Source organism: Takifugu rubripes, chromosome 3, assembly GCF_901000725.2.
Source record: "Takifugu rubripes chromosome 3, fTakRub1.2, whole genome shotgun sequence".
Taxonomy (NCBI): Eukaryota; Metazoa; Chordata; class Actinopteri; order Tetraodontiformes; family Tetraodontidae; genus Takifugu; species Takifugu rubripes.
In genome coordinates this window covers 9602351-9620332 of record NC_042287.1, presented here as the reverse complement: position 1 = coordinate 9620332, position 17982 = coordinate 9602351, and the positions used below count along the sequence as shown (strand labels likewise).

At 44.8% G+C, this 17982-nt stretch overlaps 1 protein-coding gene and 1 long non-coding RNA gene across 2 annotated transcripts; one reads left to right on the top strand and one right to left on the bottom strand.

Moving 5' to 3' along the window:
• Nucleotides 1-365: 365 nt before the first annotated feature.
• Nucleotides 366-6575, bottom strand: LOC115249051 (uncharacterized). Its single transcript, XR_003887768.1, has 4 exons — nt 4478-6575; nt 3240-3359; nt 798-923; nt 366-472 (listed from the first exon to the last, which is right to left on the bottom strand). It is a non-coding gene; the product is annotated as an uncharacterized lncRNA (long non-coding RNA).
• LOC101063562 (vasopressin V2 receptor-like) lies at nt 3668-16177 on the top strand. Its single transcript, XM_003963084.3, has 7 exons — nt 3668-3971; nt 4372-4446; nt 9393-9772; nt 10146-10391; nt 10628-10774; nt 11495-12050; nt 12922-16177. Exons 3-7 carry the CDS (start codon nt 9395-9397, stop codon nt 13119-13121), a joined length of 1527 nt encoding a protein of 508 aa, XP_003963133.2. The 5' UTR covers nt 3668-3971; nt 4372-4446; nt 9393-9394; the 3' UTR covers nt 13122-16177.
• The last annotated feature ends 1805 nt before the right edge of the window (nt 16178-17982 follow it).

The window sequence follows — 17982 nt, the reverse complement described above, 5'->3', positions numbered from 1 at the left end:
TGCAGTTCCAGAAGAAAAGGGATTTTGCCTGTCATACGTAAACCTGCGCTTATGATCTAATTAATTAGCTCCCATGGGAAATGTCGGGCAGCTTGTCTCTGGAATGAAGCACCAGCAAGACACATTAGCTATATGTCCTTTCAGGCAGCAGGACTTTGGTTGCTAAAGCTCTCATGGGTCACAGATCACTGATTTAATCCATAAAAAGAGAGAAATTCAGCCAAAGCTACTCAATATTACTCCGATTCATGATCTCATAGCTGTTTGATATCATGTAAAACATTTGGTCATCAGCCCACAACTTATGGCACAATGGTTACATTAATATTCTGCTGTAATAATATTTTAATCAAGTAATTTTTCTTACTTTTTAGTAGATTATTTTGCTGAATTTGGCACTGAACCGCTGTTCTTGGCCCCATGAAGGAAAAATCCCAGTTTTGCTCACTGCGGCGTTGAGAAGCTATAGCAGCTGTAGAGGAGATAAAAGATTAAGCGCGCTTGAGACCAGATTTGACTGGCTGTCAAAAACAGAGCTGTCTGATGGATCAAGGAGGCGAGCAACCTTCACACGTCAGCGTGGCGTTAACAATAAACCCTCAAAAGGGTAGAAAACAACTGAAAATTGATACGCTTGCTTATTTGACTAATGTATACAGGGTCTGGCCAATGGGAGCAGAGGACAGGGACAGATGAAGCTGAGCGCCAACAGCTGGAGTGTTAACGCAAAAATGAGAATGTGGCTCTTTCCTCATGTTGGATCGCTCAGAGTGCAAGTCTGGCAAGTCTGCACTCACGCTGGCGACTCCCCTGCAGTGGTGCTGGTGGGTCGAACCACCGCTCGTTCAGTCTGTGGCCTGAGCCACTGCTGCTTCAGAAAGACAGAAGAATCACGGCTGCGCCTGCTGCCAAGTGCGTGACACCTGCGGAGGCAAAGGAGGAACCGGAAAAAAGCTGTTCTAATATATGTATTTTAAAATTCATTCAAGTATTTTGATGTGCAGATAACTCCTGTTCGTGTAATCCAGGCGTTTAACGTGATTTAGAAGCCATCACATCGACACCATACAGCAAAAGTTGCGCAATAAGTCCAAATTTACCAGAACCAATTCCAGTGGCGTTCCTCACTACTACAGTTTTTAGTGGATTCAGCAACTGTTTCCATATTTCCGAAGACTCCCCACTCTAGTATGGAAAAGAGCTTGATGAATAATGACAGTAATAAGACCTTTGGTCGTAATAAAACTCCGCTTAATTGTCAAATTCAGCTGCCGCGGTATTATGGTGTCACAGAAGATGCGCCCCCAAATATTTTACCCTTCTGTTTTTCATGGGTCAGTTGACAGGAAATGGTTCCCTCAGATGTTTTGTAGCTTTTCAGTCCCAACCTTTGAGGTCCCAGGTGCCGCTCTGAACTCCGTGTACATTGTGTTCGGATTCAGGCAGGAAGAAGAAGAAAAGCAACTTTTCCTGGACGTTCAGTTCTGCTGTGCCCATGTTCTCATTGCTGTCTCTTGAGTTTGATGGATACTCTGTTTACAAGCTCTGAAAGAGTCAAGATATGAGGCCAAACACTTTGGACTGTGTATGAACTCGAGGGATTTAGGTCACTGTCTTCCAAAATTGTCTTAGTCGTCAGAGTATGGTCTGGAGCTGACCTGATCTGATTAATTACCTGACTGCGTGATGTCTTAAAGTTTTCATCGCCTCATCGCTGGAATCGAGTATTCTCAAGGAGAGTCACTGAAATGTCTTCGGAGAACCGTCTCCCTCTCTGAGAAAACCAGCTGTCATTTTTTATTTCTGGCACAGAGGAAGTGGAAATAAGCCCCAACGATGGGAGACTGTCCGGTCAGAAGTCCCAGAAGAAAACGTTGTAAATTTAGATATTTAAAGGACACAGGGATTCCTTTCTTTAACTCTAATGGAACTATCTGGCTGACCTTGATGTCCAGGGGGGGTGGCACCTGGTCGATGATGCATATGTTTAATCCAACCTTTGCAAATATGCTCCTTCAGAAACGTGTCTTGTTTTTGGTCCTCTGTTTCTTCTCATAAGCTTAAACCTCAAACTAAATCTAATCTGCATTTCATTCTTCTGCCTTCTCTCTTTGTCCCTTTCTCTCCCTTCTCTGCTGGAGGACCAAAGTGGATTGCGGATTAAATTTGCAGCTTTAACGCTTTGTGACAAAATGTCCTCTAAGACTAGCCGAGCCTGGATAATCATGCCAATGATTCTCAGGAGCTTAGCTCCCCACCTCCTCAGCCATCTGATGTGAATCTGGCAGCAGGTACGGAGGGAAACAGATTCTCTGACATCATGGGACACTTGAGGCTTTGCTGGCACAGGATCAGTGACTCCCACAGACAGACGGACAGAGATGTTGATCCTCTACCTCCTCATGTTTTGACTTTTCTCCTGTGGTACAAGGTTGCAATTTACTCGTCAAAATGAATTTGGGTGCATCACCAGCATTTCAGGTGCAGGTGCTCAAATGTGCCTCAAACGCAAGAGCGTGTGTGTGTGTGTGCGTGTGCGTTTATGTGTGTGAATCCAGTCTTTGTGTTCACCTGTAAGTGTTTGTGTACATTTCAGCTATATTTCTTAACCACATGTCGAGGTGCAATATGAGAAATGGACACAAACGTCATATTTAAGTAAAAGTAAAGCCAAGCAGATGCAAATGTGAGAGTGGTTCATACACACAGATAGAGTGCAACTGTGTTCAGTATTTAATGTACCAACAGAGTACACATGAGAGCCAGTTTGTCAATTTTTAACGCATTACTGTAAACCGCAATAACATTCGACAAATATAAACTTTCCTTTATCACCCCCTAAGGGGAACCCATATGAATAAAAGAGACAAGAAACAATTGCATTTCCAAATGACTAAAACTGTACACACAACATTCTAACCTTCTTCTATATGCGCTTCTGTGGTTCTGTAACAATCTGTAACTTAAAAGGAGAGAAAATGATGATCCTTAATGGCGCAACAGACTAAAAGTGCGTCACGTGCCTCCAAAATGTTGTGGTTTGGTATCAGAAAATTAATTTATTTTTACAGATCGTGCTTCCTAAAGAACCTGGGGTGGAGGGAGGGTGTCACTATGTGTGTGTGTGTGCGTGTGTCTGCGTGTGTGTGTGTGTGTGTGTGTGTGTGTGTGTGTGTGTGCGTAAGGCTTAACATTAAAATCAAAAGACAGAAGTAAAAATTTTATTTCTTTGTGCTTACCTTCACATTTGTGTGTACACGGCGGGTGTGACCCGTTTCTGGCCTGGCGGACTCAGCTGATCAACATTCCTGGATGGGCTGAGGTGCCACCGCCCCTTGTCCACCAACAACGGAGGCGTACTAAAGGTGAAAAGGTCCAAAACAAGAGGGGAATACCAGAGTATCAATAACCTATCTAACCTAGTATCACACAGGAATCAATAGGGGTGTTTTTGTGGTTGTTGTTTATGATCACATCTCTTTATCACACTCACACACACACACATTCACACACACACAAAGCATAGGTATGTGTAACAGCCTCCCTCCACCCCTGCTCCAGGCTCCACCCTCAGCCCTATAGAGGACAGGCTGGTTGACCGGGTGGGAGGGGAGAGTTGGGGGAGAGAGAGTGGGGAGGGGGGAGGCAAAAGCAGCCTGAGATCAGATTCATTCGTGCCTCTGGTGCTGAAGGTGCAGCACCTCGCAAGAACGTGGCGGGCTACCAAAAGGATTAGTGTGACACACACCAGCGAAGACCAACGCAGCGGGGACCACACGGCTGACGGGCAGGCAGAGGATGTGCACGGACCCAGCAGAGAGTTTATTTGGAAGTTGATTGACATTTCTGTGCCTTCACCCTAAGTCCCCAATCTGCTGAAATCACACTGATCGCAGGGACCTGGACTGGCAGCAGCAACAACATCCACACAGTGAATAAACAGCTAACGGTGTGATTAAAGTGGTCACTAAGTAAGTGGTTTTTTTGCATTTTTGCCATTTTCAATCCCTGGCAAAGCTTTCATTTGATCACTCACTATGGTGTTTATTCTGATATCACCTCCAAAAATAGTTCTGTGATTACCTAAGACAATAGAAAAAAACCTTAGAGACAAAGTTCATTTTTACCTCAAAATGAAAGTCTTTCCTGAGCAGTCTATAATCTGCTAAATCAGCAGAATTAAGCAATATACAAGTTGCCGCTTCTGTACCTGTCTTGATTTCGGCACATGTAACGCACCCGAACATGTGGTTTCACGCTGAGAAGTTTTTCCATGGGCTAAAAAAGCTTGAGGGACCTGTCAGGTTGTTAATGTGATCTGCTCTACCATGCAATGTTAATGGACTGTAATGGTAATGCTCTGTCCCTCAGCCTCTGTGACAAGAGCAAAACGACGAGCAGAGAAAAGGACACGCGTGAGAAAGCTGACCATGCACTGACGACAAGGTGAGAAGCAACAAAAGGCACAGACACTCACCTTGGCGCGCTTCTCTTTCATCTATGTTTGTGTGTTTCCTGCCCATATAGGCGACCTAAAGACTGTTGAGATGGGAAAATGTATTTATGGTAAAAACAAATCATCATCTTTAAGATGTTGTTGCTTGACAACAAACCACCCCGACGGCGAATGTGGGACTTCAAAATTGTGATACGCTGGAACAGCCGCTCTGGTTTCCTCAATTCACTTTTTTGTTGTTGTTCCTTAACGACGGAACAGTGATTCATTCATTCCATCAATCGTTGTCAGCTCCATCGGTGTTGTTGGGCAGGAAGTTGTTTTGTCAGTTACGCCGTGCGGCGAAAATGTGACATTTGCAGAAACATCAACCACTTCTACCTTTGATGAAGACCAGGTTTATTTAGTGGGCAGAATAGGGCCTGTTGTGACTATACTGGTTAATGATACATAAAAAGAAAAACAGCCTGTAGTCTAATGAACAGGCTTTATCAGTGCTGATAAGGGGGACTTGGACCTTCTTCGGGCCTGGGCCGGCAGAAAATAAGCATTATGGGAACGCATATACGAAGGAGTGCCACACACACACATGTACAGCAAAATGTACACAGGTTAAGACAGTAAAAGTGTGCTCAATAAGGTGCGGTCCCGCACGATAAACTAACATTTAATGGAATATGTGGTTTAAATGTGACAGTGTTTCCTTTGCTCACATGAAGCGCAGGCAGGCGTGGAGGAAAAAAAAAGAGCACGCGGCGGGAGAGATAGGGATGCATCACGGATGCATGGATGCAGCTGTACAGCTGGTGGCTATACAAATTCATAATTCATAATATCTGTCATTGAACCAACTCATTCACATTTATGATGTGTATTCAGGACCAATGGGGAGCTAATTTACTGATTTGAGCATGGCTGCTGTATCATGCAGATGAAACGCTGCACACATCTGGGGACTCACCCGGACTTCTATTGTGTAATAATCTATTGATTGATATGCAAATAAAAACCCTTTGGAGTACAAAGCAGAACACTATGATCTAATGAGTGATTCACATGTCCTACATTAGTCATTTTAAACACACATGGGTTCGGATCGTTCTAATCCAGTTTGCTGCTGCCGATTTGATTTCAAAACAAATACAGCAACCACGTTAGAAACCCTTTATTTTCTGCAGGAGAAGGCTGGGCAGCACAGGAAGGGTGAATGCGAGCGAGACAAATAGAAAAGCCAAGAGAAAAGAGGAAAAAGGGAAATTTAGGGTGGGACGCCATGACTGTGTGGACAGTGAGCTGATATGTCCCCATTATTCAAATTGGGCCGAGCATGATGAGAGGGAACTAATCAGGTTACTGGTGTGCAGATGTAAGACACGTAATAGAACTTTGATTGTCCTGGATTCATTGTCCCTGGCCCCAAAGATCCCTCATTTATCTGCTGTGGTGGCGGCTACCAAGCATGTTTATTAATGCTGTCGGAGTCTTTAAATGCTAATGGATTGTTGTGTGCATGAAAAGGACAGACAGATGTGTTTTCCTGCTGTGCAGGAGATGGCAGGATGAGACGCTGCAACAGCTCAACATCCAGCACGGTCGGCCGGGCTCAGGTTCTTTTTTTTACTTTTCTTCAGATTATTTTATGATCAAGAAAGTTAAACCTTGGGATTTAAGGCTATATCGCTGGAATCAGCACGTCCCAGATCTGAATTATTTTGTCTCCTCGGCACGACATTCCTTCTATTGCATTTATTTCCGAGTAATATGAAAATTTCTGCAAACCTGGCTCGTGTAAATATTTACTGAAGGTCAAGCCTACGGTCAAGGCTATCAAGTATTCGTTTTCATTATCTGGAAATACGGCTCTCAAATACGTCCTGAGAATGACACAGCAATAACACGGTAATACAGTCGCAGATTACAGGGCACATACCTGGTGTCAACCCCCCCAGAGAATAACCCTAATACATCCAGAATATGAAAAATAGGTTTCTATAAAACAGGATGAAAGACTATATTAACAAGTGAAGACGTTTCTCCTCTAAGCATTTCATTTGCATACAGCACTTGTTAACTTTCTTTTTGGAGGTTTACATGTGTTCCAACAGTCGGGCAGAACAGTTTCACCTGTGGGAACTAGAACACTTTAAATCCGGAGGACACAAAAACACACATTTTGGATTTTGGCATAGGCACAGCATGACGCGTGTAAAGGAAAAACACGGAGACGCTGAAAGAGGTTAAGACTTGGTGTAACTCGTCTCTGTCCTCCCTGAGGCACTGCAGGCCGACGTCCAGGCAAGGCAGGATGGGGAGAACATGAAAATGGATGGTTGCACCCTGGTTCGCATTGAGGGAGACAAGCAAGGGAGGAATTGACTCCATCATTAATCACAGTGAAAGCCTTGAAGAGAGGAAGCAATGCTGATGCACTACCTACTAAAAGCAATGCCCTCAGTGGCTTCAGCTCAGGGAATCAGAATAATTTGAGTTTAACATTGGGTATGTAAAAGACATTAACTTTGCAGACAATATTTATGTTCTCAATGTGAGCTCATTCAAAGAAATTTCCCCCCCGAGGGCAAATGTGGGGAACAGCCCAGAAAGAAAGTATGAGCTACGCGTGGGTCTCCTGGAGCCCCTCGAGATCAGTCTCAGGCTCCTGGAGTCAGGCATCCGGCGAGTGAGACGTGACCGTGCCTCGGAGAAAATGCTCCACACCCAGATTTTCAACAGGTCGGGAAAAACCGGATCTAATTAAGAATTTATTAGAAAACGCCTGCGATGAAGCAATCAGGAGGGGACAAAAGTGCCCCAAACACTCTGTAAATTATGATCAACAGATGATCTGAACACATGATATCATTATCAGACCGCTCCAGGTCTAGCCTGCTAATTTCCTTTCATTTTGAGACAAAGAGGCATTTATTTGTCGTCGCTCCAACTGTGGATGATGGAGGTCATGGCGCCATTCAGACTCCATATCCTCACCCGGGCATGCTTGGCTAAAAGATTCACAATTTAGTCACATGGGAAAATATACCAATGTGATTATATGGAGGTAAAAAGAATGGCATGTGCACAAAGAATCCTCTCATGTTTTATCCTCTAATTACAGAGGGGGGCACAGGGCTCCTGAGGTCCTCAAAAAAAGAGAGGGGCCAAGAGATTCCATGATGAAAACAGCCTCTTTGTTGAAACTAATTTAAAAATAAAAGACTTGAAAGGGGACAATAATCAACAGATAATAAAGAGGAAGACTTTGATCCTGAGCTTTTGGGCACTGAAAGTAGAGATGTGTAATAAAAGATGGAATTATTTTGGCCATTTATGGCAGTGCTGCAGAAGGCTTCACTCAGACCGAATGTAAAAGAAAAGGTTCTGCTCAGATTCTCAGCGGTAGTACCTCCACGCTGCATGTGGAGACCCAGCTGGCTTGGCCTGTCATGCATTCATCTGAATACATTCCTTTGGCAAAACAGCATGTAAAGCCTGACAGTTTCTTCAGCTCTATTCCCTCTTGCACCCAACAGTGAGCATGTTATTACTAGCAAATTGGCCGGAAAGCCTCCACAGAACAGCAAGAAGAATCTCGTAATTCTACATATTTTTTCTGCATTGTAAAATAAATACAACCACTTTGAGTTCATTACCCCCGAGGGGGGGATTTGTCATGCTAACACCCTGAGACATCGGCCCAGAAGCTCAGGCACGATAAAACAGAAAACGTTGGTTAGGGAAGCCAAGCCTACGGCTATCATCGGGATTTCTGTAGATCCCGAGGATGTAAAGGTTACAGAAAAATGTCAGTAAGTTTAACACCAATTACGTGACAGTCCACCATATGCCATGACTTGTTCCTGTCACCTATTAAGAGATAAGTGTCCCTCCTATTTTTAGAGGTGGAACATGTCCAAGCCCGATTTCAGCTAAACATTTTAGCCTTCTTGCATTTGGCTTCTCCCTTACTACTTTGTAACATGTGTTTTGTTGTTTACCCAATATTAAGACCTGCTAAGCATCAGCTTGGATTTTTATTAACCATATAATTGCTGCGTTATTAAATAAGAGCGTGTCCATTCTTTATATTTTGTCATCTTCCCTCCCATCGTCTTCCTTCCTACGGTTGTTTTCGCATTAATGTCCTCATTACCACCTCCGTCCATCTTCCTCCCAGATTTTTGTTCTGTGTGGCGTTTATTTGCCCAAGGATGCCCCCGGCATCCCATGACTGTTTCTGAATTTGTGCTTTAATTCCCCTACAACTTTGCTTTTGAGACATTTATTTGCAAGCAGAAGAAAAAACAAACACAGGCAAAAATTCATTTAGAAACAAGAGGCTGGGGAAAGTAGGAAAGAATGTTCGGGTGCATGAGAGCAGCGGAACACAAACAGGGGAAAATGGCAACATATGGGGCAGAGCAGGGGACGTGAGCGATTATGAGCCCGGAGGTGAAGGAGGGAGCGGTGGGATAGCGGAGAAAGCTGTCAAATCAACCTTGAGAAGATATGAGAAAGAAAACAAGCCACGTTGGACTTGCGTCAAACAGAGCTTGAGGCTTTGAGAGATGCTAAACAGACGCGCAGAAGGCGCGAAATGGAGGAAGAACAAAACGTAATGACTGTCCTGCTGCGATTACACTGACACATTTAGTCTGTTACACATGTTACAGAAAACAGCCTCAAAAGAACCATTTGGGCTGTTCGCGTCCTGAGCGGAGACATTTTTACAGTAATGGCTCCTTTTCAGAGATAGGAATCAAAAGTACAAACTTACTCAGCTGACAAAGTTCATGGCAGCTATGAAATAAACATTCCTGTGTAAATCTACAATCTGACAGATGTCTTTTTTGTTTCTTTTTTTAAAAAATTATTCCAGGGTTTGCTTTCTAACATAAATGATTACAAGCAGGTATTCCTGCCACTCTTTGCCTCTTAGGAATGGAAAGCTTTGGTGAGGAATCAGACTGGGATGGGATGGCCCTGTCGGTAACCACGAGAAGAAACAACCTCTCCCTGTCGTCTCTGTTGGTCACCGGGCTGAACTCCATTAACAGCTCATACAGCGGGGGATCGTACTTCGGGATCTTCCCTGAGAATGGTTCCACCGCCACGCCTCATACACTGTCTCAGCCCCAGGTCAGGGACCTGAACCTGGCCCGGGCTGAGATCGCAGTGCTCAGCCTGGTTCTGGCCCTCACAACCCTGGGGAACAGCTTTGTCCTGTGGGTGCTGCTGAGGAGGAGGAAATACAACGCACCCATGCACGTGTTCATGGTCAACCTGTGTGTTGCCGACCTGGTGGTGGCTTTTTTTCAGGTCAGTTCCTGGGTCAGATCATTAGGAAGAACTAGAATGAAGAGTTGATCTCACGGATGTCACAACTCCGCATGGTCTCCACAAATGAGCTAATTAACAGCAGACTCTTTTGTGGCTTGAAATTGTGTTTGCAGCAGGCGTAGCAGCAGCAAGCGTGTTCAGGCCAGACTTAAAATACACCAGGCTCATGTCCGTGGCATTAACACCCATTACAATGGTGTGACTCATCGGTGTTTTTTAACTAGTTGTCGAACAATCCTACAAGCCTGTGGGGATGATGAAACGCCCTGCATCAGGCTTCGTAGGATTTGTAGATTCACAAGATAGGATAAGACAGTACCGGATCATTTTTTCCCCTAATCTGTGTGTTTAGGTTCTGCCCCAGCTAATATGGGACATCACAGAGAGGTTTCGTGGGCCTGACCTGCTCTGCCGATCTGTCAAGTACTTGCAGATCGTGGGCATGTTTGCTTCCTCCTACATGATAGTTGCTATGACAGTAGACCGGCACCATGCCATCTGCTGCCCGTTGCAGGCCTATCGCGGGGGAGCGGTGTCCCGCTGGAACACCCCGGTCATGGTGGCATGGGGCCTGGCACTGGTCCTCAGCCTACCGCAGGTAAGCGGAGACTCAACACATATACAAACAACGCTTGACAAGCATTCACACCCGCCTGCAGGAAAACACAAACACACACACGTAGAGTGGAGAAGGAAATGGAACTTGGACACAGACATCTGCAGCCGGCTGTATTTTTAGTTCGATGAGGTCATTGCGGTTCAGCTATCGGGACAGGAAAATGACAGTCGTGTCTGCGGGTGCCCTGACCACCTCCTTTTGCTCCGGTCTGTCAGGTTTTCATCTTTTCTCGCTCAGAAGTGGCTCCGGGAGAGTACGAGTGTTGGGGTCACTTCGCAGAGCCTTGGGGACTGAAGGCCTACGTCACTTGGATGACTGTGGCGGTCTTCCTCTTGCCTGCCCTCATCATCACCATCTGTCAGGTAATATTGGCGCTACTGGACACACCTTCACCACGTGGTCCGCGAGGAGCATGCCTGCATGCCTCCGCGGCTGCACGCAACGTTATCCAACAGCAGAGCGTGTGGCACGAATAAAATCCTGTAATGTTTTCATGAAGGCTGTATTTGGCAGCCATTGTTTGATATCCTACTGAGGATTGTGGCTGGAGTTATATAGCTTCCCATGGCGCATAGAAATTCTCGCTCTCATCACCCCAGCTGCTCTATTTAGGGTAAGATATTTCCAGGGCCCCACTATTTCCCCTAATTAACACAGCACTTGGTGGACGACTGCTGAGACTGCTGCTCAGAAAATGTGCCCACTCCACACTCAGAAGCTCCTGCCAGGAATGTACCCGATCGTAGCCAAACAGATTCTTTTTTCATTATCAGTCAAACCTCCCCCAAAAAACAACTTTTAGACTTTTATGTCATTTTGGAAGAAAAAAACCTGCTTCCAGAGAGTGTGATGAATCATTTTGTTAGACAGTTAATAGATCCTTACAGAATGTAAATGGTATTACATAAAAATGACTGAACTGAAACTGGTTTGGGAGCGATGAGGAAAGCCAAAATTCCTGCATCGACGCAAACAAGCTTGGCTGCAAAGACTATGAAGCATCTAAATGTGCTAACAATCAGGATTTACAGTATATTCAGGTCCTGAGGTCTTACGTGGTGTAATGGTTGAATATTTTTCAGATAAGGATTTTCCGGGAGATTCACAACAACATCTATCTGAAGTCGGAGAGGATGGTGGTGGCTGAGCTGAAGAAGAATGAAATCTTCTTCCGCTTCCACGGCTTTAAAAAAGAGGACGAGCGCGCCAGGGAGAGGGGCCGACGGGCGTCTGGAGGAGGGGGCCGGGAAGGGAGGGGAGGCCACGCAGTAAAAGGTGTGAACAACAACCCTCACAATAACAGCAACAACAGTGGAGCCCCGCCCACTGTTCAGCACAGCGGTTGCCACGGTGACCATGCCACAACATCGGCAGCACCTGTGCAGCAGCAGCAGATACTGAACGGCTCGGATTGCCCGGAATCCTACACGTCATATGGGATCACCCCAGGCTCTCCGCGCTGCTCTATCGACTACGCCCCCCCGCACAGTCCGTCCATCCCACCTCCGAGCATCACGAAGGCCATGTCAAAGACTGTGAGGATGACCCTGGTCATCGTGCTGGTTTACACTATCTGCTGGTCCCCTTTCTTCATTGTGCAGTTGTGGGCTGCCTGGGACCCAAACTCCCCAGACCAAGGTCAGTAACACCCACCCAACTTAAATATGACTTTTGTGTGCATTTCTCATATTGCACATCGATATGTGGTTAAGGAATAGAGCTGAAATGTACACAAAGACCTACAGATGAACACAAAGACTGGATTCACACACATAAACGCACGCGCACACACACACACACATTCTAACTATGAATAATGAATAAACAATGACTCACTGGACATTAGGTTCTAGGTCGGATGTGCTAACACGGTGTTTGTTTTTGGTACAGCGGCTTAATGTGTTGACTTACAAATGGAACAATTGATGCTTTTGCATTTTCAAGTTGTGGCTAATTGCGTAGATCAACAGTCTACACCGGGGGCCCAGGCCCTTTATGGCGATTATGTAAAGCCCGTTGTAATTATGCGCAAAGTTCACACCTATACCGTGATCAAAAGCACAAGCAGATATAAAGCGGTGCACATAATTCATGGCACAAATGCACATGCACAGCGTGCTCACGCGCAGACGCATGAATAAGTCTTCAGCTACGGAAAACACAGACACAGTTGATCACTATCTGCTGTGTTGTTGTCCCTCTTTATCTGTTGTGTTCAGCTGGTAATAGTCTAACAAGCTTTTTTGGTCGCAGATAGAAATTTAAAAAACAATTTGGAGATGACTTTGTCTCTCCTGGATATTTTCAGTTCAGGAAATCTTCTGAAGGAAATTTAGTGGAGAAACAGATTGCCTTCGAACCAAACAGCTGTGTCACATGTAAGTGTTTGTTTCCTTGGAGAGCAGAGAACAATATGAATGGCAGAGCCATCTGTTGTTGGGGGAATCCTCTAACTCACCAGCAGTTCATGTAAAAAAAAAAGTCAACGCTTGCGCGTTTGTGTGCGCAGGAGTCGCCTTCACCATCTTGATGTTGCTGGCCAGCCTAAACTCCTGCACCAACCCATGGATCTACACAGCGTTCTCCAGCAGCGTGTCCAGAGAGCTGCAGAATCTGCTGCACTGCCGGCCGGGGCCTGGCCGCCGCGGCTCCCTACCTGATGATTCCACCACCACGCACACCTCCACCACCAAGGACAGCCTGTACTGACAAAGACTGATATGATGGAAGAAGACAAACGGTGACAAATTTGACGAGACACGCACGGTTGCACACTTGACCTGTTGCAAGGACGCGATATTGCACTCCGCCGCCATTACCGCCTCTACTTCCAACACTGCAGGAGAGCTGACCTCTACCAGATGTTTCCAACAACAAAGGACATCCGTACTGTCAACAAGGCTGTATCTTTAATCACGCTGGTTCTCCACCCAGCAGCGAAGACAGGTGTCATTGAGGTTGTCAACACTGTTTTATGAGGGTGCCAGAAAGACACAGCGCGTAAAATGCAAAGTGGCCTTGAAATTAAAGACATTTTCACCTCAGCTGCAGTTGCACGGGCCTGAAAAATCCATGAGAAAGTCCTGTCAGACAGCGCAAAGTCACAAGAATGTGAAGGGTGGATCAGTGCATTAACAAGGTGCTCGGCACGCCTAATTTACAAAGCAGCAGACAAAGCTACGGGTATAAAGAAAAACAAGCAGTCGGCTGAGGGAAGTGAAAACAATCGCAGACAGAAGGAGAAATCTGCTGATGGACAGAGAACAGACATGGCAGGGATGACATGGATGTTACGGTCACGGAGGGAGGGGCCCTGGGAAGACTGTGGAAGAAATGCAATAATGTGGACAAACGTTGTTAAATAAGAGAAAGTGGATTACATATGGATGTGGATGCTTATTTACTTGGGAGGAATCTGGTCCCAGATACCAACAGCGGTCTGAAGGGGGTCGGTCCCCTGAAGCGTCAAGACGCTTCTCCATTAGGAATAACATGTTACCGTACAGACAGGTGGAGGGGATGGACATGAGAGACTAGACATGAACAACCCAGGCTCCAGTCACCAACCAGGACACAATTATGTAATTAGATTTTTGTCCAAACAAACCACACGCGGGACACAAAATTTCCTTCCTGTTGTCCTTTAGTGGTCTGACAAACAAGACTGTTCAACAGGAAGCACCAAAAGGAAACAACAAAGAAAATAATCACCAGCATTCCATGTACAGTGATTCCCAGTGTACAGCATATTTATTTTTTAAATAAGAGTTAAGGCACATTAGAGGGTTGTGTGTACGATAAACATTGGACATACAACGAGCGCGGTTGTGATCATCTGAGTGTACAGCAGAAATAAAGATGTGAAACCAAAGAATTTTTCTAGAAACGGTCTTACGTAGCGAGGAGCTGGAAATCTTCATTCTCTGAGTCCAACCAAGTGCCTGTAATGTCAGGAGACATTTGCAGAGGGGCCTCCCTCACGTCTTTGAATGATGGCTGCCGTGTTTAGACAGCACGCTCCGGAGCAGGAATCAGCGGGTATGTCATATCCCAGCAGGATCCATGTCTTTTCTCCTCATTTATTGTTGCAAACAAAAATAAGACATGCACTCACGCACAACCCCCCCCCCCCCCCCCCCCGACATACACGTAAAGATTTGTATCCTGTCCCTCGACTGCACATCGTTTTATTTAATATGCAATTCTAAATGCAACAAAGCAGAATAGAGGTCATTACTTTGTGTGTGTATGAAATTAAACCCCGCTGTATTTAGTTTCAGACCAACTCAGCCTTGTTTCATGAGCAGGCAGTATCAGACACGGGCCTGCCGGACAATGCTGGGATGCTTTCGGGATGTCTTGGGAGTGCTTGTCTGGGTTGGAGGAGAAGCCTCACCTTTTCCTCTTTGTAGCCAAGCTGTGAATCTGTTCCCGAGACGCAGGCCCTGGCTTTGATGGCGTGCCAGATGACGCGGTCCAGCAACAACGTCCCGCGCCTCACTTTGTTATATCAGGAAATAAATGAACTTCTCCCAAATCCACGGGGTGTTCATGTATTTTCCTCTTCCTGTCAGGAAGGTGAGGGGTGAAAAAGACATTTGGATTGAAAGGAGAGGCAGACTTTAGATCAATCTGGGTTCCCGGGCTGATGCGAGAGGCTGTGCGTACTCCGGCGGTGCATTAACGGAACCATTACCGTGCTAAATAATAAATGTTCTCCAATGATTGCACTATGTGAATGAGTAGTCCACGTAATCAGAACGGCTTTAACCAGACCTACCAAAAACAGATCTATGCCTCATTGAGGAGAATTCCTCAAACTTTTGAGGACGAATAGGAGTAAGCGCTTTCATCTTGTTGACCGTTAAGTCTTTAGAACAAAGGATGCATTCTCTGGTGCGTCTCTGACGTCAGAGGTGTGTTTTTGTTGAGTATCGATGCTGAATCAAATGAAATAATAATGAGTCAAAGGTCTGTAGTTATAGCATATGAGTGAATCGTCTGTGTTGCCGTCACAAGGGGAGGTTATTGGTGAACTGGCCTCTTCAAATCAATTTAAGGTCAGCTGAGGAGTGCACACTGACCCTCTAAAGAATAATAGAGCCACGCAGCCTTAATGAGAGTCACCATCATTCATACCCGGAGCCCATCGCTACTCCCCTGAACTGTGACGGTGCTGCTTAACTCATGACTTTCTGCGGTGAACTCTGCTGACCTGTTGGCGCTCCAGGACACCAGGAGGCATTTCAGTCCTCCACTCACCAACAGCATCCGCCCCAGCGTCTCTTATCGCAGAGCGATGCAACACCTGACCTTAAGAACACAGAAAAATCTGGGGTTTCAAAACAAAACCATTTGGTTTCTTTTCCTTCTCAGTCAAATCATTTCTTCACTTGGTGCTCTCAACAGGCAGCAGATGGTGCACTTCAGGAATAACTTCCTCACATATAAGTTGGAGTTTTCCTCCGTAATGTTTATATTTTCAACCGTTTTACTGCAGAACATTCAGGTTTTTTTTTTTTTAAAAGTCAGATGTTTCTTTTTTTTAAAGGCAGCAAATGTGATTGTGCAGAAACTCTTGGCTCGTACATGTGAGAGCCAAGAGTATCAGGATCAAGGGGAGCTTTTCTAACCCTCTCCCACCTTGTTTTTATAATTTAAAACGGTGTTAGGTTCACATCTCAACAAGAGCCTGTTGATTTTTTTCCCCTCTCTTGTAACAGGTATGTGGACATCCCATTAAATTCACTTCATTTTTGCTTAAACACGTGTTCCCTTGTTTGACCTATTAACTCTGACAGTTGCATGTAAAACCAACTGTGGCCTGTGAATTACCAACATTTTCTATGAAAAGGTGAAAGGAAGAAAAAAAAAGACAATTCCCCATATATGGCTGGTTCTTGCTACCTACAACTAGATCAGGCAAATAGGATTAGAGAAGAGCCAAACCAGACAGCAAGAGTGTGGTAACGCAGGCTCAAGTGTAAATGCCTGGAACTGAAAATGAGTTATACACTCCAAATGTCTCACTGTGCACACACATCCCTAGAATAACCAGAACAATAACTGTTTTCATAGTATAAGGAAGTGGAAAAGATACAGTCCATTTTTTTGAGCGCGGCTTTAAATCAGCCGTTTGTTGACTTTGTTCTGTTCTGTATTAAGTTGGATGACTGAACAGTGGAAACAATGCTCCCCACAGAGGCAGCGGACGGTTCACCCGTTTCCGCGTTGCTGCATCCCACTAAGCCATAATCTGTGTCTGCCCTGGAGTGGAGGCTTCAAACACCTCCCAGAGAGTAGCTTCTCTACTTCACAGCTGCCTGTCTATCTGTCTATCTGTCTATCTGTCTGTCACTCTCTTAGTCAACTGCACAAACTCAAGGAGCCCAGGGCAGACAAAAAAAAAAAAAAGGAAATAAAGTCTGCATAATAGTGGGCATGCTGATAAAAAAGACAGACTACATCCTTTAGAAAATAAAAAAAATAGGAGAAATCACAAAGAAACAAACATGATTTAAATATCCATCATTCATAGAAAAAAATCGTATGTTTTAGACATATATTGTTACACATATTTGAAACACTGAGTATAATGCTAATTTGTCATCTGAAACTATGTTAAATATTGTAGAAGCTTTTACTTTATTCTTTTCTGTATTGCTGTGAAATTGCAGATTATCCTTGTCTGCCAAAGTTAAATACAATTCTGCTGTATTTGAATGTAGATGAGGGAAAGGTAGAGGTTGTAAAATGAAGCCTTGTGGAACACCGCATGGTAATTTAGATTTTTTTTTGGATCCCAAAATGCATTTCACGGTTATCAAGTGCTTAAGTCAACATGCAATACATTTTGCATTCTCCTTTCTTTTTTCCAAGTCAAAGAGTAAATAACCACAAAACAAATTTAAGATTTTTTTTTTGTTTTTCATGAGACAAAAAAACTCTAAAAATAAGTCGATCTCAAAAGCTTTAGCTCTATACTTACATTGCCTCCGTCACCATGTGAAGGCAAGTGTTGCATGATTTAACCGAAGATGACAAAGAAAAAGTCAAACACCGCGTCCTGCTCTGAGCTCCATTTGACTGTTTGTTTGTTCATTCCATTTATATCCCCTCCATCCAGTCCTCCCACTCTTCCCACAGCCCAATAGGTGACTCCAACAGTGTCTGGATTCACTCCAGCCCATGTCTCTGCTCTTTTTTAATAAAATTACCTACCGGCTTGTCTCCTAACCAAGGTGACAACACAGCGAAGCAGACACGCTCACACATGAAGTGTGTTTAGGCTGCCAACGCTGCAGAAAAACATGTATGGGAGTTGTGGAGACTGTACACTGTATTGTTTATCTATACAGATTGTCTCACTCATACACAAAGTTTACATTAGTCTCATGGGATCGAGCGAGGGGTCACGCTTCACTCTGCGTGTACAGAGTTTGCACTCACTCATTCAGGCCAACTACAGAAATAGTCCTGCTAACTTTAAATATCTCCCGCAAACTATAGATCACTTTATAAGACTGTTAAATGTGTAAAGGAAATACAAAACTGAAACAGGCCTGCTCAA

Coding starts and splice junctions, on each gene's coding strand:
- LOC101063562 (XM_003963084.3), top strand. CDS start 9,395: ATGGAAAGCTTTGGTGAGGAATCAGACTGGGATGGGATGGCCCTGTCG. Junction 9,773..10,145: donor TGGTGGTGGCTTTTTTTCAG/GTCAGTTCCTGG, acceptor CTGTGTGTTTAG/GTTCTGCCCCAGCTAATATG. Junction 10,392..10,627: donor TGGTCCTCAGCCTACCGCAG/GTAAGCGGAGAC, acceptor CCGGTCTGTCAG/GTTTTCATCTTTTCTCGCTC.